Here is a 23,877-nt window from a genome sequence, read left to right on the forward strand (position 1 = left end):
CTTATACCAAAATGAATGCTAAATACAATACCAATAATTTATAGAGCATTAGCCTCACACCGGAGACTGTGGGTGCTAATTTATAAACATTGTCACTAAATCTTTTTACATCCCTGGAGAGTAGGTACCATGTTCTCCTTTAAAAATTAAAAAAGAGGCCCAATTAACTACATTTCCTATGTTCACACAGCTAGAAAATGGTAGACTCCAAAGCTCATACTGTTTTCAGAGGCCCAGATTGCCTCTTTTGTGGATATAAATTTAGCGACACCAGCAACTCTCTATATCGAACTATTTCATTCACAGCCTTGCCAATCCTTGGAACCCTCACCATTAGAGATTTGGTCTTCTTTTTAAGAATCTGTTTCTTGTTAAAAATCCAAATTCCTTGGAAGGGGTAACAATGTCCCATCAGTCACTGTATACTTGAGAATGAACAAGTTGAAAAGGTTCTTTCATGTTTGTAAGTGCTGATGAAGTAGAGGGCAGACAGACGTGAAGATATACGTGTTGTTTTGGGAAGGAAAGGCTACCACAAGGAGAGAGGTCAAGGACTGAAAGAAAGTTGGGCTAAAAATAGGAGCACTGTCCACCACAGCATCTGGGCAGTGTGCTTCATGCTTCAGCCATGCTATTTAATGGCTGGATATTAAACATGAAGAACACACCAGGACTTGAAAATCAGCATATAGCTGATTCTGTTTCAAATCTCTACTTTACAGAAGGAGTTCTATAGCCCCAAAGGTGTAGGCTTTGGAGCCAGAGGGTCTGAGTTTAATCCTAACTCACCTAATTCTCAGGGGTGTGATCTTGTATATTTTCCTAAACATGGAACCCCAGTTTCTTCATTTATGAAATTTGGATAATAATAGGGTTGTTATGAAGATTAAATAACTTACTAGAGTTAAAGCACTTAGAAGAAAACTTGACATTTAGTAAGCACCTGGTAAATATAAACTACTATTATTATATGTTCTTATTTAGGCCACCTAAAGTCTTTTTTGGAATGAGAGATAATATATAAAACAAGAATATTTTAAAGACATAACCTCCTTTAATTTATTATAAGGTAATGTTAATAGTGTCTTCTTTATGATTTTTGACTTACATGAAATTCCAGAAATAACTGAGAAATGCTCGATTAAGTTCAATGCCACTTACATAAAAATAATTATTTCTTGAATAAATTACAGCTAATTTAAGAATAAAATCAACTGCAATTTTTTTGCTTGCAAAAGCATTGCTTTGTTGATTTGACATTTGGAAATTCCTATTTTGTATCAGTACTGTGCTGGTTTCTAGGCAGAGCACCCCTGTGAAGACAATGTAGCCCTTCTACAAGGAGCCTAGTCTAGTGGAAAATACTGAGATGAACAGATTAGTATTTTTAAAGCAAGAAAATTATAAGAGATAAAAACATAAAGAAGAAAAGACAAATCACACATAATTTCACCTCCCAGAAATAACTCACTCTTTTACAATTTTGGTTTTCTTCAGCCTTTTCTTATGTATGAATTTTTTAACATGTATACTATATATATGATGTGTAGCCTGCTTTTTTCTTAACATTATATTGTATTCATTTACTCATCATTAAATAATTTTAGGAAACGTGATTTTAACAGCTGGTGTTATCTCACATGCACATATCACAATTCATTTCAACATCACTCTCCTTGTTGTAAATTTAGGTTTCTAGTTTTTCACTAGACTATAGCTAAAACATGAGAAATATCTTCTATATAAGTCTTTATGTGAATCTCTGATGTTTTCTGCAGCATAATAACTCATTAAACAAGTGCAAATAATACATAAGTATTAAGAAGGGAAATTACTACTTAAAAATTATGAAATAGATGTTGCCGAGTTCCTTGTAGTAAGTTTGTATCAATTTGCACTATCAGCAGTATAAGCAAAGGTAAATTATGCTGCATTCTCAGTAATACTGGCTTCATTTTATTTTTGCCAATTTATAAGTAAAAATGATGTATCATAGTTTTAATTTTCATTTCTTTGGCCACTAGCTGAATATTTTTTGTCCATTTGTGTTTTTATTTTAGTTATTTGAATAAAATCGAGGTTTTCACTCCTTTTTTTGCCCGTCAAATGTCCTTTTATTTTGAATTGCATGTTAATGTTCTTTGTCAAGTTTTTCTTTGCGATATTCACTTTTAATTGAAATTTATGTAGTAAGAACATTAAAACTTTGCCACATGTGTGGAAAAGTTTCTCCCCATTTCATTTTTTCTATCTGCAGAGAGAAGAAAAGAACAAACTTAGAGAGAAGCAGATTGACAGACCGTGCAGGCCCTGAGAGATAAAAACACTGTCTGTAAGGTAGCGGTAATTCTTATCCCCATTATACAGATGAATAACGGGGATAGAGAATTTGTAAATATCAGAGGCAGCCAGTAAATCTGTGGATTGCAAATCTCTCATAGCCACAATAACTATGTGGGTAGGAATTGTAGAGGAGTGGGTCTGACATGATTAAATTTATCTTTATCACTGTATCGTATTATTTTACTGGTTATAATTAACAAGTATTTATTAATTTTTCTGTTTGAAAGAATATCAATTAAAGGAAGTGTAGTGGATGTAGTAAATGCTTCAGTGCATGTCTGTATCTTTGTTTTTTCTTAACACTTTATTTTATTTTATTATTTTTTAATATTTATTTATTTATTTGGGTGCACTGGGTCTTAGTTGCGGCACACAGTATCTTTGTTGAGGCATGTGGGCTCTTCATTGTGGCATGTGGGATCTAGTTCCCTGACCAGAGATTGAACCCGGGTCCCCTGCATTGGGAGTGAGGAGTCTTAACCACTGGACCACCAGTGAAGTCCTGTCTGTATCTTTGTTTACTTGAAAAAATATGTATTCTGCTGTAGATGTGTGGAGTGTTTTATAAATGTCAATTAGATCCTGTTAGTTGATGGTGCTGTTACATCCCTCAGTGTCCTTATTGATTGTGTTTAGTAGTTCTATCAATTGTTGAGAGAAGAGTGCTAAAAGTCTCCACTTGTAATTGTGGATTTGTCTGTTTCTCCTTTTAGTTCTATCAGTTCTTGTTTCACTTATTTTGCAGCTCTGTTTTTTGGTGCATACATGTTTAGAATTGCTGTATCTCTTTGCTGGATTGACCCTTTTACCATTATGTAATGTTCCTCTTTGTCCCTGGTAATTTTCTTTGTTTAAAGCCTACTTTGTTCTGATATTAATATAAGCACTATTGCTTTCTTTTGATTAATGCTTGATATATCTTTTTCCATCATTTTATGTTCAATGAGTTATAATTAAAGTGAGTTTTTTTAAGGCAGCACAGGAGTTTAGTCATTTTTGTTTTTATCTATTCTGTCAATCTTTGTCTTTTAATTATATATTTAGACTATTTACATTTAATGTAATTTTTGATATGTTTGTGCTTAAAATTGTCATTTAATAATTTTTTTTCTGTTTTTCATTTCTCTATTTTCTTTTCCTTGCTTTTTTGTGAGTTACTTGAACAAATTTTAGAATTTTTGACTTTGATTCCATTTTGATTCAGGTATAGTGTTTTTGAGTGCATCTTTTTGTATAGATTCTTTTAGTGATCGCAGTTATGCATACATAAATTATCACAGTCTACTGGTGTCAACATTTTCGTAGTTCAAGTGAAGTATAGAAAATTTACCTCCATTTTGGTCTCTTTAATCTCCATTCATATAACATAACATAATATAATATGATATGATATGATATAATGTGATATAACATAATATTTTATAATATTATCTTAAAAAAATAAGAAAAAGACTCTGAAAGGTGGAGTGGAAAAGGCACACTATTTAGGGATCTTGGATTCAAGGAACAAGACAGTGATGAGTTCCATGAGATTCCTTTTTGCCTCCCATACATTCCAGTTTGGGTGTTGGAGAAGCCTGCACCCAGGAAAGATCAATGACCACAGATTAAAAGCGCACAGAAAAGCCTGTTCTCTCTAGGTGGGAAAAAAGCAATTTAGCAAGACAGAAAACTTTGACAATAACCACCTATTCCAACCAAACATCATGGAAAAACGCAGGTGCTCTGCTACCCCAGTCAGCAAAGACTGAGTAGGGAGCCTAAATTTCCACTCTCATTTGGTAATAATAAGGCTTTATATTAAATTTTATCTATATCAAATTTATGTTATAATATGATTTTTATTCTAAATGTGTTGAAGTTCATTTCATGGCTCAGAGTATAATCTATCTTGGTGATTGTTCCATGTGCACTTGAAAATAAATTTTGCTGTTAGGTGCAGTGTTCTATACATTATTCAGGTTTAGTTGGTTGATAGTGTTGTTTAGTTCTATAATACTTAATGATTTTATGTTTACTTGTTTTATCAGTTACTGAGGGGAGTATTGAAGTTTTCAACTGTAATTGTGGATTTGTTAATTTCTTTCAGTTCCATCAGTTTTTGGCTCATATATTTGAAGCTCTGTTTTTAGATGCATACTTTAATGGAGGATTGACTTTCTTATCATTATGTAGTGTCCCTTTTTATCCCCAGTACTACTTTTCTTTCTGAAGCTAACTTCATCTAATATTAACATACTTACTCCAGCTTTCATTTGTATAATGTTTGCATGGTATATCTTTCTTCATTCTTTTCCTTTTTATCTATATATGTCTTTGAACTTGAAGTAGATTTGTTGTTGATAGCACATATTTGAATCTTGCTTTTTAAAATCGAATTTGAAATTTGTTTTGAAAATTAAATTCACATTTAATGTGATTATTTGTATGATTGGATTAAAACTTACTTTTTTTTCTAGCTATTTTCCATTTCTTCTCTCTGTTCTTTGCTCCCCTCCCCCTTTTCTGCCTAGAGCATTTTCAGTGTTTCTATTTTATCTCCTCTATTAACTTATTATTTATACCTCTTTAAAAATTTGTTTTAGTTGTTAATCTAGGGCTTATCATATGCATATTTCAGTAATAAATTTTCAAATGATATTATACTACTTCATATGTACTGTACAGACCTTCAACTGTCTATTCTTTTTTTATTTTATTTTTTTGTTTGTTTTGCGGTGCGTGGGCCTCTCACTGTCGTGGCTTCTCCCGTTGTGGAGCACAGGCTCCGCACGCGCAGGCTTAGCGGCCATGGCTCATGGGCCCAGCTGCTGCGCGGCATGTGGGATATTCCCAGACCAGGGCACGAACCCGTGTCCCCTGCATCGGCAGGCAGACTATCAACCACTGCGCCACCAGGGAAACCCCTCAACTGTATATTCTTTTTTTTTTTTTTTTTTTATGTATACTGAAATGACTACCACACTGGAGTTTAATTGTATAAGTTTCATACACCAGTATAGCAATATCCATAAGTGAAAGTCTTTTAACTGAATTACAGCAAATATCTTCATAAGGGCCATACATTTAAAGTATTAAAAAGTGCAGTTGAACTCAACAGCAAAATGTAAAAGCTATATCCTGTTAACACGCTTAATCTGAATTAACTTGAATCTTTCTATGATTTACCATTCAAGAAATTCGGATGGAATAAATTCCTTGTCCAAAGCAGTTTGTTCATTTATAAAACTGTAAGTTAATTAGGATCACTACCTGCCCAATCAGATTGCAGAGGGCCCTTCTTCTATAATGTTTATGCTGCCCCAGATATTTATAACGTCACCTTAAAAAAAGAAAACACCTTGTAAGGACAAAGCTGAAAATTACCATTTTCTCTACTAAATAAATGCAATGTATGCAGAGCTTCTGGAAATAATTCTAAGGTTCAAATTCTTAATGTGAAACCAAATAGAGAAAGATTCAGGAGCAGTAAATTTTTTCCACTTTAAGAAAATGATACCTAGGTATCACAGGGGATAATTCAAGTTCATAATTAATAAGTCACTGAAAAGACACTGCATTCATTCATGTATCATTAGGTTAGAAAAGATAAGAGGACATGCTCAAGTCACTGAAATGGCCAAGAATCAACATTTTACTGGTCGTGTCTCAAACTATTACCATTTGAATTGATACATTAACAAACAATTTAAGTGTTTACATTATGCTAAACATAAAGCACCTGTGAGCAGTGGAAACCAAAATGTTTTAAAGCTAAAAATAAACACATGTTTAGACAGTACTTCATTTATCGTCAAAAACAGTGACTACTAATGCCAAATGATTAACTTTAAAAGATAGTGCCAGATCCTCTCAAGGAAACGTGAAAATACTACTATCATTGTTATTTTTCAATTTTATAGGAATTATGCCGAAGTTAGAAATTTATGACTGTCAATACTATCTTTGGATAGTTATACAGTTACAGATGGCTCTGTCTGGAAGACTGGAAAAGTGCTCATGGAATAAACACTATACTCTGATTGCCATAAATCAACAAAATGCCAACTGTGTCCTGTGGACATGGTAGAGAAAATGGCAATTTTGAAGAACGAGCGCTTCTAAAGGCTTTTTCTTGGAGGCAGCCAAGGTTTTTTTCACATTACTAAAAAGACTAAGTAATGTGGTTATGATTACTTTAATTCCTACAACCAAACTTCCACTTAGGTATAGTTCCATGTTCCCACACTATTTTCCTTCTGTCCACCAAGCTGGCTTCGGTACTCCATGGTCCACTGTATCTTTTGCTCTTCCCTCTTTATAGTACAGTAGCCTGGTGGTGCTATCCATTGAGCAGGTAGACCACTAATTCATAGGTGTCCATCATAATGACTGTGTTTGGAATCTGTCTCACCAGATGAGTTGTCAGACCACGGTAAAGAGACCCATAGCCTTCTTCTTGAACAAGCAAAGACAGTGTCTGAAAAAAGGATCTATATTTTGTTCCCTCCTCACGCAGTCTTGTTCTTACAACTTCATGTGGATATGCTATAGTTGTGGCACACGTTTTTGAGGTGGCAGCAGCTAGCATCATTCCCACAAAATCTGATGCTTCTTTTACAGACTCTTCTTCATTTTCCATTGTAGAAGCAATCTTATATTCCAATAGTTTTTGCTTAATACTTTCATAAATAACAAAATGGATAACAGTCTCTGATATGCCAGCATATGAAGCAGACATGCCCCTATAAAATCCTCTAAGTCCATCTGTCTGATACACTTTATGGACACACTCAAAAGCGCCCATTCGCTTTTCCCCACGGTTCCTTGCATCAAGCTGTAACTGAGTCTTTATAAGCTAAATGGGGTTGGTCGCTGTGATTGCAGTAAAACCTTTCACCTTTTGCACTATGATCAGTAATATTGCACATCCATTTTTATGAAATATTTTGTATTCAGTTTCTTGTGCTCTAACTTGCCCAAGATCTCTCTTCATTGGTAAAGAGTATTTCACCACCTTGATCTTTAAAGCTTTACCTTCCAGCTTTAAAACTTCAATGAGTCAGTCAACAATTACTGCCATTGCAGCTGAAATCATGTGTACCTGGGTAGAATCAGGATCAAATAAACCATTCAACTTTTCCTTGCAGTTTGAATAAGCAGCAAAGTATATTGCTCTGGAAGGGGCCACCCCCACTAAATTGGGGCCTAATCCTCTAAACAGGGGATGAGGCCCTTCTTTTTCCAAGATCACCTTTAGACAATGGAGAGGTCCAGGAGACACTACTCGATTGACACTGACTCCAGCCATGGTGTTCAGCTGAACTTCAGAGATAGAAAGTGTCACAGAAGATGGCTGCAGCCGTGTTTTTACAACTTCCAGTGGACATGTCAGAATAGCTCCCACCGTACCGCCACATCCTCCGGCAAACAGATGCACCAGCGTGTCCCTCTGGCTCATTCTCTCTCCCGCATGTCCTCTGGGCGCTGAGGCGGGACGCGGATCTGGCCGCCGCGACGGTCGCAGCTTCCGCCCCCCAACTGTATATTCTTAATTCCTCCTTCCCATCCTTTGTGCTACTGTCATACTTTTTCATATGCTATAAATATAGAATGCATTACTATTACTTTTGTTTTAGAATAATTGAAAATAAGAAAATGTTAATTTTATCTTCATTTATTCCATTTAATTTATTCTTGTTTCTTTCTGGTAGATCCAATTTTCAGTCTGATATATTATTTCTGCCTGAAGAAATTTAACATTTTTTGTAGAGTAGGTATATTGGTAATAAATTTCCTTAGTTTTTGTCTGAAGGTATTTAATTTTCCTTCATTTTTTAAAAAATTTAATTTAATTTTTGGCTGCATTGGGTCTTTGTTGTGGCACGTGGGCTTTCTCTAGTTGTAGTGAGCGGGGGCCACTCTTTGCTGCGGTGCGCTGGCTTCTCATTGCTTCTCTTGTTGCAGAGCACGGGCTTAAGGCGTGTGGGCTTTAGTAGTTGCAGCACACGGGCTCAGTAGTTGTGGCACATGAGCCCTAGAGCGTGTGGGCCTCAGTAGTTGTGGCTTGCAGGCTCCAGAGTGCAGGCTCAGTAGTTGTGGCACACAGGCTTAGTTACTCCGCGGTGTGTGGGATCTTCCAGGACCAGGGCTCAAACCTGTGTCCCCTGCATTGGCAGGTGGATTCTTAACCACTGTGCTACCAGGGAAGTCCCTGTTTGTCCTTCATTTTTAAAAGATATTTTTGCTGGATAAAGAATTCTGGGTTGAGAGCAGTTGCACTCCTGGGTATATATCTGAAAAAACAAAAACACTAATTTGAAATGATATGTTCACTCCAATGTTCATAGCAGAGCTATTTACAATTGTCAATGTATGGAAACAACCTAAGTGTTCATCAATATATGAATGGATAAAGAAAATGTGGAATGTATATTCTCAATGGAGTACTACTCAGCCATAAAAAAGAATGAAGTTTTGCCATTTGCAGTAACATGGATGGACTTGGAGGGCATTACGCTAAGTGAAATAAGTCAGACAGACATATACTGTATATCACTTATATGTGGAATCTAAAAAATACAACAAACTAGTGAATATAACAAAAAGAAGCAAACTCAAAAGACAGAGAGAACAAACTAGTGGTGACCAGTGAGGAGCGGGAAGGGGGAGGGGCAATATAGGGGAAGGAGATAAAAAATGGTTATTATGGGATTATATGAAATCAAGTGTGTGAAACTTTTGAAAATTGTAAAGCACTATAGAATTTAAAGACTCTTTCATTCAATTAAAAAAAAATAAAGTGAATCCATATCAAAAGGGGGAGGCTTATTACCATGAAAAATATTTGCTGAATCAATAAATGAATTCAATATTAAAAAAAATAATTCTGGGTTGACAGTTTTTCTTTCAACATTTAAATGGTGTTGTTTTCTAGCTTGGATGTTTCTGATAGAAGTTTGTTGTAATTCTTGTCTTCATTCCTCTGTATATAATGCTTCTTTTGAAGAATTTCTCATTGTCTTTGTTCTTAACACTTTGAATATGATAGGTCTACATGTATTTTAAATGTATCGTGCTTGCTGTTATCTGGACTTCTTGGATTTACTGCTTCATAACTATCATTAATTTGGAAAACTCTCATCCTTTATTTCTTCAGGTATGTTCTTCTGGCCCTTTTTTCTTTCTTGTCCTCTGGCATTTTGTTCAACAGCTCTTGGATGTTCTATTAAGATTTTTTTTCATTCCTTTTTTCCTGTTGGATTTCAGTTTGAGTAATTGCTAGTGACTTTTCTTCAAGTCTATTTGTTCTTTCAAGTGTCAAGTCTATTGATGAGCAGTTGAAGGCATTCTTTTTTTTTTTTTTTTTTTGGGGGGGGGTGTTGGTTACGCTGGCCTCTCACTGTTGTGGCCTCTCCCATTGTGTGCTCCGGATGCGCAGGCTCAGTGGCCATGGCTCACGGGCCCAGCTGCTCCATGGCATGTGGGATCTTCCCGTACCGGGGCACGAACCCGTGTCCCCTGCATCGGCAGGCGGACTCTCAACCACTGCGCCACCAGGGAAGCCCCTGAAGGCATTCTTTATCTCTGTTACTGTCTTATTTATTTCTCCCTTCTCTCTGAAGAAATTACCCCTCTGATCTTAGATGTCTTCTGCCTTTTAAATTAGAACTTTTAACCTATTAATCAAAATTATTTTAAATTCTCTGCCACATAGTTCCAGTATCTGGGGCAGAAGTTAGATTTTGCATAGGGTTTTAAGCTGCACTCAGAGTTGCTTATCACTACGTAAGTTTGTAGAGAAACATCACAGACCAGCAAGTTGGGCAGCTTGTTGGGAGTAAAATTGAAATAATAAAACAGAGGAAACATTCCGGCACTCTCTTTGTTAGAATTTTATTCTCACTAGAACACTTAAATGTGGTAAACCTAATTCCATAGCTCTAAACTCATAATCTCTTCATCACAAGAGCTTTATCCCTCCTCTAGCACTTAAACAAATGTTCTGAACATTAATTCAAGTATAATTTTTAAAGGAGTATATTATAGGTTCTTTTTGACCTAATTTGTTAAGAATGTTTCTTTTTTTCTGTCATAATCTTCCCTCACTAATTTCTACAGGCAATATGTCTTTAGAAAATGCTCCTAAGGCTACAGCACATGGCCAGACAACTAACATCAAGATTTTTTCAAAATGCAGTGGTGCTTTTAGTTTTTGAAACAGTCAGCTGCAAAAATCATGTGGGTGGCTTTGAAGCATAAACATACGCACAAATAATGTGATAGTTCTTTCCAAAAAGACTTGGAATATTTTGCTCATCTTGATATTGGGGAGTATGTTCTTCCTTTTTTTGACATGTGAATAATATAAGCTTTATTTCACAAGCTTTTCACCCATCTACCCACCCATTTATCCACTCATCCATTCGTTTATTCAACAAACATCTTCTGAATGCCTATCTGCCAAATACTTCATGAATAATACAAAGATGCTCCTTGCAGGGAGTTTATCATTTACTGGAGGAGATAAGATGTAGTGATAAGGAAGAATGATACACAATAAAGTGTGATGTTGTCACTGTTCCCTAGAAGAAGAGTCTATGTGGAACACCCATTTGCCCTTTCAGTTGCTAATTTCCTGCCCACATTCTCTCCTGTGCTCAGTTGCACAACTCAAACTCAATAAGAATGAGACTGTTGGTGTTCCTTTCATGTTCTCTGGGGTGAAAAATCTCTCCCTGATGTACATGCACAATCCCAATAATATTTATGAGAGTTACTAGTGCCAGCAGGAGGCTCTGCCGCTGAAACTGTTGGAAGACATTTGAACAGCTTTTCAGTGAAGATTAATGGTTTCAGAAAGAAAAAAATCTTGGTCTTGGATATAACAGAAGAAAGCCAGCGAGGATACTTCACAAGCGAGGTGTGTTTGAGGAGTTTATGTTGGAACTGAAGCTTTGATGAATTACTTGTATAATGCTACTGACAGGAAGATGTCAAAGTTGGTGGATAACAACAGAGAAAATAATGAGAGTTACCATTCCAGAATGCCAAAGCACACCAACAATGCATTTCTCCAAGAGAATAGTAAGCAAATGCATTTCTTTGGGTTAAATTCATTTGCCAAGGCAGACTTAGAAAGAAAGCTGGCCAAGGTGGAACTGCTGCTGTAAAGAACATGCAGATTATACTTCCAATAATGACTCAGGCTTTCAAACTTCCAGTGAGCACAGGATCCTGCAATTAAACAGTTGCACTCTCTCTGTCTTTTTGGTCTTCCCCATCTCTCTGGGTTGAGAATCTAGATGGAAAAACACAGTGAAGGATGAAGCACATAGAACCTTGGTTCAGGAATTTTAATTATTTCCCAAACACATATTGTGTTTTGATCGTTCCTCAAAAACACTACTGAGACAAATTTCATTATTTGGTTTGCTTTGGAATATTACCTCTTCTTATTGTAACTGAGATGCTTACGCCTTCTTTGACATAAGGTTCTTATAAGGCCTTCTGTAAACTTTGATTCAACAGTTTGAGGCTATCTGCAGGATCCCTCATTCCCTCACTCATTTTAGTGGTCTGGAATCACAGACATTCTGCCACATTCCACATTATATAGAAAGCTGCAGGGAAGAACCAGACAGGGTGTCATCATCTTTATGAGTAAAACAGCGTTCTCTATTACTTGCCCTGCTATCAATATAGTCTACGCGCTACCACTATAGACATCACCCGAGACAGAATCTATAGCCAAATGTCCTCATCCTTCCAGAACAAGCTGTCCTACTGTCCTGGAGGGAAGGCAGTGTCAATATGGTCTGAGCAGATAGTTAAATTGCCCCTTAGAGATGGTCTGGTATCTGTGGTTTTGACACATCTTTTTTCCTTCCGTTTTTTTCTTTTTCTCCTTAATTCATCAGAGTAAAAAATTATTCCTGAAGAACACATTTTAATATATACATGTAATACATTTACACTATATAAAAAATATATTTCTACAGGCTGTAAATCTATGTTTTCACTTGCATTTTGTGAACGTTAATGAGGTTAATACTCTTTAGAACAGGAATAAGAAATATTAGGCAGGCTTCGAATATCGTATACTATTGGAAACTAACTGCATGTGAGGAGAGAATTATATTCTTTGAGGTTCGGATTTGGGCAAAGCAAGGTCTGAATGACTGTGTTTCCCTGGATATTTCAACACAAAGTTGCTGTGACATATAAGAAGACTAGAAATTGTTTTGTAAGCAGAATATGTAAATAACCATAACAGCAATAACAGTGATTATATTTTGTACTATCACAAATAATATTGTACTATATGTTAAGATGTTTTTAACATGCATTATTTCATTTAATTTTCACAACTCTTAAGTATTATTTTGTTAATACACATTTTATAGGCTTAAAAAAACGTTAAGTGATTTGCCAAAGTCACACAGTGTTGAAACTTAAAGCAAAGATATATCATCATAGAGCCTCATTAAATATCCCTTAACATCTACATTTTGCGATTTGTTGCTTGGTCAATGGCCCAGGGAAGGATTATTCACACACAAGTACTTCCAGATGCTGTGAGGAATTGCATAGGGTGCCAGGCATGCATTGCTTTGGGTTCAATGGGTTCTTTTTCTTTGCTCAGAAGGTCATTTATACCCTGAGGTTCATATATCTACAACTGAGGGCATATTAACAGAACAGCTAAAATCCTGACAGTAAAATTGATGGTAAAAGCAGGTCAAAGGATTATAATGGGGTAAATTAACTGCAAAATGCGAGAACAAGAAAGCTTAATTTTGCATTTTGGCAGTGTTTTAAATTCCTTTTTATTCAATTTAGTTTCGCTTTGTTTTCTTTGAACGTTTTTGGCTACATTTACTGCTCTATACTGAGAGGCTTGCTGATTATAGCTTCACGCCTTTCCTCAATTTACACTAAAATATTGTAGTTAAATTCCTGAGGTGCATTGAAATTTTGGATATTAATATGCCTACATTATTTCCAAGTTAAGTTTGTTTTTCCTGGTTTTAGAAGGCCTACAAAAATGGTAGTACCATTTACTGAAAATTGTTCAGCAAGTCCTCCTAACTCTGTTTAAAGGTTGCTTCTGAAAAGCAGAAAGTCCTTCACTGGGTCATATTTGAATCCACACACTCATCACAAGTTTTGGATCCAGCCCAGGGTTGTTAAGATTCTTTTCCTTTTTTTAAAAAAGAATTAATTAATTAATTAATTTTTATTTTTTGGCTGCCTTGGGTCTTAGTTGCGGCTTGCGGTCTCTTTGTCATGGTGCTTGGGTTTCTCTCTAGTTGTGGTGCTTAGGCTTCTCTCTAGTTGTGGTGTGTGGGTTTTTTCTCTCTCTAGTTGTGACACACAGGCTCCAGGGCACATGGGCTCTGTAGTTGTGGTGTGCGGGCTCCAGAGCACGTGGGTTCTGTACTTTGCAGCACACGGGCTCTCTAGTTGAGGCACGCGGGCTTAGCTGCCCCGTGGCATGTCAGAACGTAGTTCCCCGACCAGGGATCAAACCTGTGTCCCCTGTGTTGGAAGGCGAATTCTTTACCACTGAACCACAGGGGAGTCCCAAGGTTCTTTTCCTTGACTGGCACAAAGTGTTGATTAAAGTTCTGTTTGGCTTCCACTCAATGGTTGGCCAGCTTCCAGCAGCAGTATTCCTAGTCTATCTGTATGATGACATTTAAAGTATCATGTACTAGAGATGATACATATAATATCTAGAAGGTATTTTTAAGGAAGAAGGTCTTCCCACGTGAGCTATGCAACTACTTGCTGTAGCTCAGGGTTTTTTCCTCCTCAGGCAGTTCCCTCATCTTTTCTTAGCCAGAGCTCATTTTACTTACTTATTTTAACATGATACATTATATTTATTAGCTATTTTGTTTATCAGTTCTTTCACTCATTTGTGATTTTGTTTCTTCCACTAGTCCTCATTTCTTGAAGCCATAGTCAGGATCTGGCCCAAAGGAGGTATATAATAAATATCAGCTGAATAATAGAAGTATTTTTTTATAACTTTATTGAGGAATAATTGACAAAATATAATATATTTAAAGAGTACAATGTAGTGATTTTACACACACATATGTGCAATACTTTGTGGAATAATTACCAAGATCAAGATAATTAATATATCCATCACCTCACATAGTTAACTTTTTTTGTGTGTGTTGTGAGAACACTGAAGATCTACTCAAGCAACTTTCAAGTATATGATTTTGTATTATTAACTGCAGTCACCAAAGTTTGTACTTCTTGACTTATATCTCCCCATTTCTCTCTCCCCCCAACCACTGGCAATCACCATTCTAGTCCCCATTTCTATGAAATTAACTTTTATTTTCTTTTAGGTTCCACACAGAAGTGATACCGTACATTATTTGTCTTTCTCTCTGGCTTACATTACTTAGCAGAATGCCCTTCAGTTTCATCCACATTGTTGCAAGTGGCAGAATTTCCTTTTTTTCTGTGGTTGAATAATATTCCATTGTGTGTGTATGTATATGTGTATATATATATATTTATATAATTTTTTGTTATATTCACTAGTTTGTTTTATTTTTTTAGGTTCTACATATAAGTGATAATATTTAGTATTTGTCTTTCTCTGTCTCACTTATTTCACTAAGCATAATATCCTCCAGGTCCACCCATGTTGCTGCAAGTGGCATTATTTCATTCTTTTTATGGCTGAGTAATATTCCATTGTATATGTGTACCACATCTTCTTTATCCATTCATCCGTCGATGGACACTTAGGTTGCTTCCATGTCTTGGCTATGGTAAATAATGCTGCTATGAACACTGGGGTGCATGTATCTTTTCAAATTAGTGCTTTTGTTTTCTTCCAATATTTGCCCAGGAGTGGAACTGCTTGATTATATGGTAGTTCTAGTTTTAATTTTCTGAGGACCCTCCATACTGTTTTCCAAAGTGACTGCACCAATTTTTTTCCTACCAAAATTGTACCAGGGTTCTGTTTTCTCCACATCCTCACCAACATTTGTCATTTGTGGTCTTTTTTTTTTAAGTTTCTTTTTATTTATTTATTTATATGTATATATATTTTTGGCTGCATTGGGTCTTCGTTGCTACACGCGAGCTTCCTCTAGTTGTGGAGAGTGGGAGCTACTTTTTGTTGTGGTGCGCAGACTTCTCACTGTGGTGGCTTCTCGTTGCGAAGCATGGGCTCTAGGCATGAGAGCTTCAGTAGTTGCAGCACGCAGGCTTAGTAGTGGCAGTATATGGGCCCTCGAGTGTGCAGGGTTCAGTAGTTGCAGTGCGTGGGCTCAGTACTTCTGGCTCACGGGCTCTAGAGCACAGGCTCAGTAGTTGTAACACACGGGCTTTGTTGCTCTGCAGCACGTGTGATCTTCCCTGACAAGGGGCCAAACCCATGTCCCCCGCATTGGCAGGTGGATTCTTAACCACTGTGCTACCAGGGAAGTCCCTGTTTGTGGTCTTTTTGATGATAGCCATTCTGACAGGTTTGAGGTGATAGCTCATTGTGGTTTTGATTTGCATTTCTATGATGACTAGCAATGTTGAGCATCTTTTCCTGTGCCCATTGGCCATCTGTATGCCTTCTTTGGAAAATGTCTATTCAGGTCTTCTACCTAGTTTTTAATCAGCTTGTTGATATTGAGTTGTAATGAGCTGTTTATATATATTGGATATTAACCCCTTATAAGTCATATCATTTGAAAATATTTTCTCCCATTCAGTAGGTTGTCTTTTTGTTTTGTTGATGGTTTCCTTTGCTGTGCAGAAAATCCCATTTGTTTATTTTTGCTTTTGTTTCTTTTGCCTTAGGAGATACATCCAAAAAAATATTGCTGTGATTTATGTCAAAGAGTATGCTGCCTATGTTTTCATATAGGAGTTTTATGGTTTCTGTTCCTTAATCCATTTTGAGCTTATTTTTGTATATTGTGTGAGAAATTATTCTAATTTCATTCTTTTACATGTAGCTGTCCAGTTTTCCCAGCACCACTGATTGAAGAGACTTTGTCTTCTCCATTGTATATTCTTGCACTCCTTTGTCTTAGATTAATTGATGATGAGTGATTGTGTTTATTTCTGAGCTCTCTATTCTGTTCCATTGATATATGTGTCTGGTTTTGTGCCAGTACCATACTGTTTTGATTAGTGTAGCTTTGTAGCATAGTCAGGGAGCATGATTCTTCCACCTCCTTTCTTCTTTCTCAAGATTGTTTTGACTATTCAGGGTCTATTGTGTTTCCATACAAATTTTAAAATTATTTGTTCTAGTTCTGTGAAAACTGTCATGGGTATTTTGATAGGGGTTACATTGTATCTGTAGATTGCCTTGGGTGGTATGGTCATTTTAACAACATTAATTCTTCCAATCCATGAACACAGTATATCTTTCCATCTGTTGTGTCATCTTTAATCTCTTTCATCAGTGTCTTCTAGTTTTCCGAATACAGGTCTTTTACCTTCTTAAATTTATTCCCAGGTGTTTTTTTTTTTGACATGGTGTTAAATGGGATTGTTTCCTTAATTTCTCTTTATGATATCTTGTTTTCAGTGTATAGAAATGCAACAGATTTGGTATATTAATTTTGTATCCTGCAACTTTACTGAATTCATTAGTGAGCTCTAGTAGTTTTTTGGTGGAGTCTCTAGGATTTTCTATGTATAGTATCATGTCATCTGCAAACAGTGATAGTTTTACTTCTTCCTTTCCAATCTGGATTTCTTTTATTTCTTTTTCTTGTCTGATTGCTGGGGCTAGGATTTCCAATACTATGTTGAATAAAAGTGGTGAGGTGAGCATCCTTGTCTTATGCCTGATCTTAGAGGGAATGCTTTCAGCTTTTCACCAATGATATGATGTTAGCTGTGGGCTTATCATATATGGCCTTTATCATGTTGAGGTGTGTTCTTTCTGTACCTACTTTGTTGAGAGTTTTTTTTTTTTATCATAAATGGATGTTGAATTTTGTCAAAAGCCTTTTCTGCATCCATTGAGATGATTATATGGTTTTTATTCTTCAGTTTGTTAATGTGGTGTATCATACTGATTGATTTGTGGTTATTGAACCATTCTTACATCCCTGGGATAAATCCCACTTGATCATGGTGTATGATCCTTTTAATGTATTGTTGGGTTTGTTTTGCTAATATTTTGTTTTAGATTTTTGCATTTATGTTCATCAGTGATATTCATTTGTAATTTTCTTTTCTTTTTTTTTTTTGGTGAATCTTTGTCTGGCTTTGGTATCAGGGTGATAATGGCCTTTTAGAATGGGTTTAAAGCATTTCTTCCTCTGCAAGTTTTGGAGTAGTTTCAGAGGATAGGTGTTAACTCTGCTCTAAAGAATGTTTGGTAAAATTCACCTGTGAAGCCATCTGGTCCTGGACTTCTGTTTGTTGGGAGATTTTTGGTTGCTGATTCAATTTATTACTGGTAATTGGTCTGTTAATATTTTCTATTTCTTCCTGGTTTAGTCTTGGGAGAGTGTACATTTATAGAAATTGGACCATTTCTTCTAGATTGTCCATTTTATTGACATATAGTTGTTCATAGTAGTCTCTTAAGATCCTTTGTATTTCTGTGGTGTCGGTTGCAACTTCTCCTTATTCATCTCTGATTTTATTGATTTGGGCCCTCTCTTTTTTTCTTGATGAGTCTGTCTAAGGGCTGATCAATTTTGTTTATCTTTTCAAAGAACCAACTCTTAGTTTCATTGATCTTTTCTCTCTTTTTTTTTTTAGTCTCGATTTCATTTATTTCTGCTCTGATCTTTATGATTTCTTTTCTTCTACTAACTTTGGTGGGGTTTTTTTTGTTGTTGTTCTTTTTCTAGTTTCTTTAGGTGTGAAATTAGGTTGTTTATTTGAGATTTTTCTTGTTTCCTGAGGTAAGCTTGTATTGCTATAAACTTCCCTATTAAAAATGCTTTTGCTGAGTACCATAGATTTTGGATCATAGTGTTTTTGTTTTCATTTGTCTGTAGGTATTTTATTGATTCCTTCTTCGATTTCTTTAGTGATCCGTTGGTTGTTTAATAGCATATTGTTTAGCCTCCATGTGTTTGTGCGTGTTTTGCAGTTTTTTTCTTGTAGTTGATTTCTAGTCTCATAGTGTTGTGGTCAAAAAAGATGCTTGATATACTTAAAGTTGCTGGGGCTTTTTGTATGTCCTAGCATGTGATCTATCCTGAAGAATATTGCAGGTGCACTTGAACAGAATGTGTATTCTGCTGCTTTTGGATGTATGTGTGTATATATATATATATATATATATATATATTTAATTGTTGAATAATATTTCTGTGTTTCTCTGTGTGTGTATATGTGATATATATTTATCACATTTTCTTTATCCATTCATCCACTGAAGGCCATTTAGGTTATTTCCATATCTTGCCTGTTGTGAATAATGCTGCAATAAACATGGGAGTACAGATATCTCTTCAAGATATGGAATTTATTGATAGAAATATTTTTATAAATCCAATGTTGGCAAGAATGTGAGAAAATGAATGCTCTTATATTCTTCTGGTGGGAGTGTATATAGGCATGAACTTTATGGAGGGAAACTGACAGTGTGTGACAAAGTCCTTAACAGCTTACTCAAAAATTGTAGGAATTTATCCCATGAAAATCATCAGATATTTGATCAAAGGTCTGTGGATCTTTGACACAAGACATTCATCACATTATGTATAATAGTTAAAAATTAAAAGCAACCAAAACGTCTGATATAGGATAACATGCAATTATTAAAAGTGATATTTTTGAAGATATTTAATAGAATATTAATGGTATTAGTAAAATGAAAACTATGCATATAATTGGATAATTTTGAATTTGTGAAAAAAATCACATATACACACATGTATTATTTGAAGAAAGTTGAGAACAAATACAGTGAAATGTTTAGAGAGTTTATCTCTGGGTGGAAATAGTATGTGTGATATTAATGCTTTTTTTTTTTAATATGTTCACTATTCCCTCCAAAATTGTTTGCAATGAGTATATAATTTTTCCTGATTAGTTAAATGTGTTATATTAAAAAATAGCTTTGTAAGAATAGTAATCTAATATTACTTTGTAGAAAATATTTCTTCCAGTCCCATTGAACTTTGAATAATGGTATGTATAAATTAGAAAGCCAAGATGGGATTTTAAAATTGCTTTGAACTATTTGTTGTCCACTAAACAGTAGAACATCAAACAGAACAAGCATGTCTCTAAAAGCATAGTAAAGTCCATGCGTCTTCCTTGTTGTCTCTTTCAGCAGTGTAAGATAATTATATTTATGATTACAAGCAATTGTTTCATTAAAATATCAGCCAGCCCTATATTCTTGAATAAATCAAAATCTTCAACATGAAGAAAGGTTGGTTTAATCAAGTTTTACATCATATAGACATTGATCCTGCAGGGGCTGAACATCTGTCTATACCAGGTTCTGGTAGTTTTCATGAAAAGTAGTTCTGTTTGCAGCAATATGTGATTCATTTAAGGAAATGTATTTTTAGACATGCCCTCATGGACTATGTGAATGACATTTTTGGTGCTGTTGGTGCATAACCTGTTGGAGCAGCCCTGGATGCTTAGGAATTTCATTGTCAGACCTGAAATGGACAATAAAGTTAAGCTCATGAGGACAGGTTTTTTAAAAAATAAATTTATTTATTTATTTATTTATTTATGGCTGTGTTGGGTCTTTGTTGCTGCATGTGGGCTTTCTCTAGTTGTGGCGAGCGGGGGCTACTCTTCATTGTGGTGCGCAGGCTTCTCATTGTGGTGGCTTCTCTTGTTGTGGAGCAAGGGCTCTAGGCACGTGGGCTCTAGAGTGCAGGCTCAGTAGTTGTGGCGCAGGGGATTAGTTGCTCCGTGGCATGTGGGATCTTCCCTGATCAAGGCTTGAACCCATGTTGCCTGCACTGGCAGGTGGATTCTTAACCACTGTGCCACCAGGGAAGTCCATGAGGACAGGTTTTTTTTTTAAAAAAAGGGAATTCCCTAGGGGTCCAGTGGTTAGGAGTTGATGCTTCCACTGCCAGGGGAACTGATCCCACAAGCCATGTGGCACGGCCAAAAAAAAAAAAAAAAGGACAAACAAAAAACCCCCACATAACTGAAAATGGCTACAAATGAGTTAGAAACATCTTTAGATTATCAATGAAAGAAGACATCACTCAAATTTTGGTTATGATACTGAAGGATAGAGAGATGTATAATTGTATGAATAAATGTATGCTGTTAAAAGTTAGCATTTTTTTCATTTACATTAAATTCACTGTTTCTACATTAAGATATAATTGATTGCATTTTAGGATGAAAAACATGGTAATTGCTGGCATTTAATCATTAGAATACTGTTTCTTCATTTTGCAAGGGAGTAAACAGAGCTTCAGAAATGTTGATTAACTTGTTGGAGGTCTCACAGCTCCTAAGCCAAGGTACTAATTCATCTTGGTCTGTGAGCTATGGGCTTACCCTATAAACACTACAACGCTTTGAGGGCACTTGACTCTTTCAAGGGCACAGAATTAGCTTTTTTTAATTATTTGTGACATGTGGGATCTTTTAGTTGCTGTATGTGGCATCTAGTTCCCTGACCAGGGATTGAACCTGGGCCCCTTGCATTGGGATCGTGAGTCTTTACCACTAGTCCACCAGGGAAGTCCCCATAATTGGCTCTTCAAAGAGGCCTGTATCTCCAAGGATGAGCTCAAGGCAGAGGTCGCCCAGGGCAAGTCCCTGGGTGGGGAAAGCAGTGATAATAACCTCAATTCAGCCACCTGTGGCTGTGAGAAATTTTCCAGGGAAAAGTTGGGTCAGATTTTCTGGTTTGGTTGAGTCAACAGAGTTAACCATAATAGGTGCAAAGCGTAGCTCTCTTCAGTTCTATGTTTGGAGCCTGGCCTCCCAGTGAGGGCCTTTCCACCCATGAAGGTAGAGCTTGCCAGATCATTAAGGCTTCAGCGGGGAAGGAAATTATCTAGTGTTTTTGAGTTAACTGTGTTCCTTGGGTCAGTGGTGCTGAACTATTTGGACTTAGATTTCGTGTATTAGAGACACAGAGTTTTCCTGGCAACACTTGAAAAACATATTAAGACTTTGCCGCTTCTCTGTTCACGTGTTCACCAGTAGGACACACTGTAGTTCTGTGGCCTAAGAAGGGTAACTGTGTACACGGTATTTCTCATAATAATCCCCCCTTTGCTCACTTCTTGCTGTTTTTCTGCCAGCCTAACTTGCCGGGGATTCTCTGCTAGCTTTCTTTTTTTTTTTTTAATTTTATTTTATATTGGAACATAGTTGATTAACAATGTTGTGTTAGTTTCAGGTGTACAGCAAAGTGATTCAGTTATACATAGACATGTATTTATTCTTTTTCAAATTCTTTTTCCCATTTAGGTTATTAAAGAATATTGAGCAGCATTCCCTGTGCTATAGAGTAGGTCCTTGTTGGTTATCTGTTTTTTTTTTGTTGTTGTTTGTTTGTTTTTTGTTTTGTTTTTTATTCAAACAGAAAGTCACAAAAATTATAAACATCCTCATCAGTTCACTCAGTCCCATGTAATTAATTATTTTTTCATCTTGATTTTTGTTAGCACTTTTATGAGTTCATCAGTTTTCCATCAGAGTTCTGAAAATGCTTCTTCATTCAGTTCAGCAGTATAGTCAGTTACCAGAAACCTGTACTTGTCAGAGTCTTTTCCATGAATCCCTTGAAGATGAAACCCTTTTATAGGAACATATTTGCAAAAGCATCAGAGTATACCCAGAACTGTCTGTAAATGACAAAAGACTTAAAAATGACCACGGTTAAAGATTTGATGAAAGTTCATAATAATGCAATTGACAAGGAAATTTAGTTATTTCTGCAATATACATTTTAAAGTAATAACTAAAATTATGACTTATAACATTATACCAGAACATATAAGATTTTTAGAAATTTCATGTAATGTCTGAAACATTTATATTAACATATTTCCGTACAAATAAAAACCCAAAGAAAGTTTAGTATTAGTTGTTTTGTTTGTTTGTTTGTTTTTTTATACTGCGGGTTCTTATTAGTCATCAATTTTATACATATCAGTGTATACATGTCAATCCCAATCACCCAATTCAGCACACCACCATCCCCACTCCACTGTGGTTTTCCCTGCTTGGTGTCCATACATCTGTTCACTACATCTGTGTCTCAACTTCTGCCCTGCAAACTGGCTCATCTGTACCATTCTTCTAGGTTCCACATACATGTGTTAATATACGATATTTGTTTTTCTCTTTCTGACTTACTTCACTCTGTATGACTGTCTCTAGATCCATCCACGTCTCAACAAATGACTCAGTTTCGTTGCTTTTTATGGCTGAGTAATATTCCATTGTATATATGTACCACATCTTTATCCATTCATCTGTCGATGGGCATTTAGGTTGCTTCCATGACCTGGCTATTGTAAATAGTGCTGCAGTGAACATTGGGGTGCATGTGTCTTTTTGAATTATGGTTTTCTCTGGGTATATGCCCAGTAGTGGGATTGCTGGTAATTCTATTTTTAGTTTTTTAAGGAACCTCCATACTGTTCTCCATAGTGTCTGTATCAGTCTACATTCTCACCAACAATGCAAGAGGGTTCCCTTTTCTCCACACCCTCTCTAGCATTTGTTGTTTGTAGATTTTCTGATGGTGCCCATACTAACTGGTGTGAGGTGATACCTCATTGTAGTTTTGATTTGTATTTCCTAATAATTAGTGATGTTGAGCAGCTTTTCATGTGCTTCTTGGCCATCTGTATGTCTTCTTTGGAGAAATGTCTATTTAGGTCTTCTGCCCATTTTTGGATTGGGTTGTTTGTTTCTTTAATATTGAGCTGCATGAGCTGTTTATATATTTTGGAGATTAATCCTTTGTACGTTGATTCGTTTGCAGATATTTTCTCCCTTTCTGAAGGTTGCCTTTTCGTCTTCTCTATGGTTTCCTTTGCTGTGCAAAAGCTTTGAAGTTTCATTAGGTCCCATTTGTTTATTTTTGTTTTTATTTCCATTACTCCAGGAGGTGGATCAAAAAAGATCTTACTGTGATTTATGTCAAAGAGTGTTCTTCCTATGTTTTCCTCTAAGAGTTTTATAGTGTCTGGTCTTACATCTAGGTCTCGAATCCACTTTGAGTTTATTTTTGTGTATGGTGTTAGGGAGAGTTCTAATTTCATTCTTTTACATGTAGCTGTCCAGTTTTCCCAGCACCACTTATTGAAGAGACTGTCTTTTCTCCATTGTATATCCTTGCCTCCTTTGTCATAGATTAGTTGACCATAGGTGCATGGGTTTATCTCTGGGCTTTCTATCTTGTTCCATTGATCTATGTTTCTGTTTTTGTGCCAGTACCATGTTGTCTTGATTACTGTAGCTTTGTAGTATAGTCTGAAGTCAGGGAGTCTGATTCCTCCAGCTCCATTTTTTCCCCTCAAGACTGCTTTGGCTATTCGGGGTCTTTTGTGTCTCCATACAAATTTTAAGATGATTTGTTCTAGTTCCGTA

At 36.0% G+C, this 23,877-nt stretch overlaps 1 protein-coding gene across 1 annotated transcript; it reads right to left on the reverse strand.

Annotated features, from left to right (window-relative positions):
• Positions 1 to 6,620: 6,620 nt before the first annotated feature.
• Positions 6,621 to 7,813, reverse strand: LOC114883793 (solute carrier family 25 member 36-like). Its single transcript, XM_029201817.1, is given in 2 exon segments — positions 6,621 to 7,222; positions 7,400 to 7,813. Coding segments are annotated over 2 exon segments (942 nt in total). The 5' UTR covers positions 7,784 to 7,813; the 3' UTR covers positions 6,621 to 6,664.
• Between the last annotated feature and the right edge of the window lie 16,064 nt (positions 7,814 to 23,877).

This window comes from Monodon monoceros, unplaced genomic scaffold (assembly GCF_005190385.1).
Source record: "Monodon monoceros isolate NGI ecotype Baffin Bay Population unplaced genomic scaffold, NGI_Narwhal_1 Super_Scaffold_5, whole genome shotgun sequence".
In the NCBI taxonomy this organism is placed as follows: Eukaryota; Metazoa; Chordata; class Mammalia; order Artiodactyla; family Monodontidae; genus Monodon; species Monodon monoceros.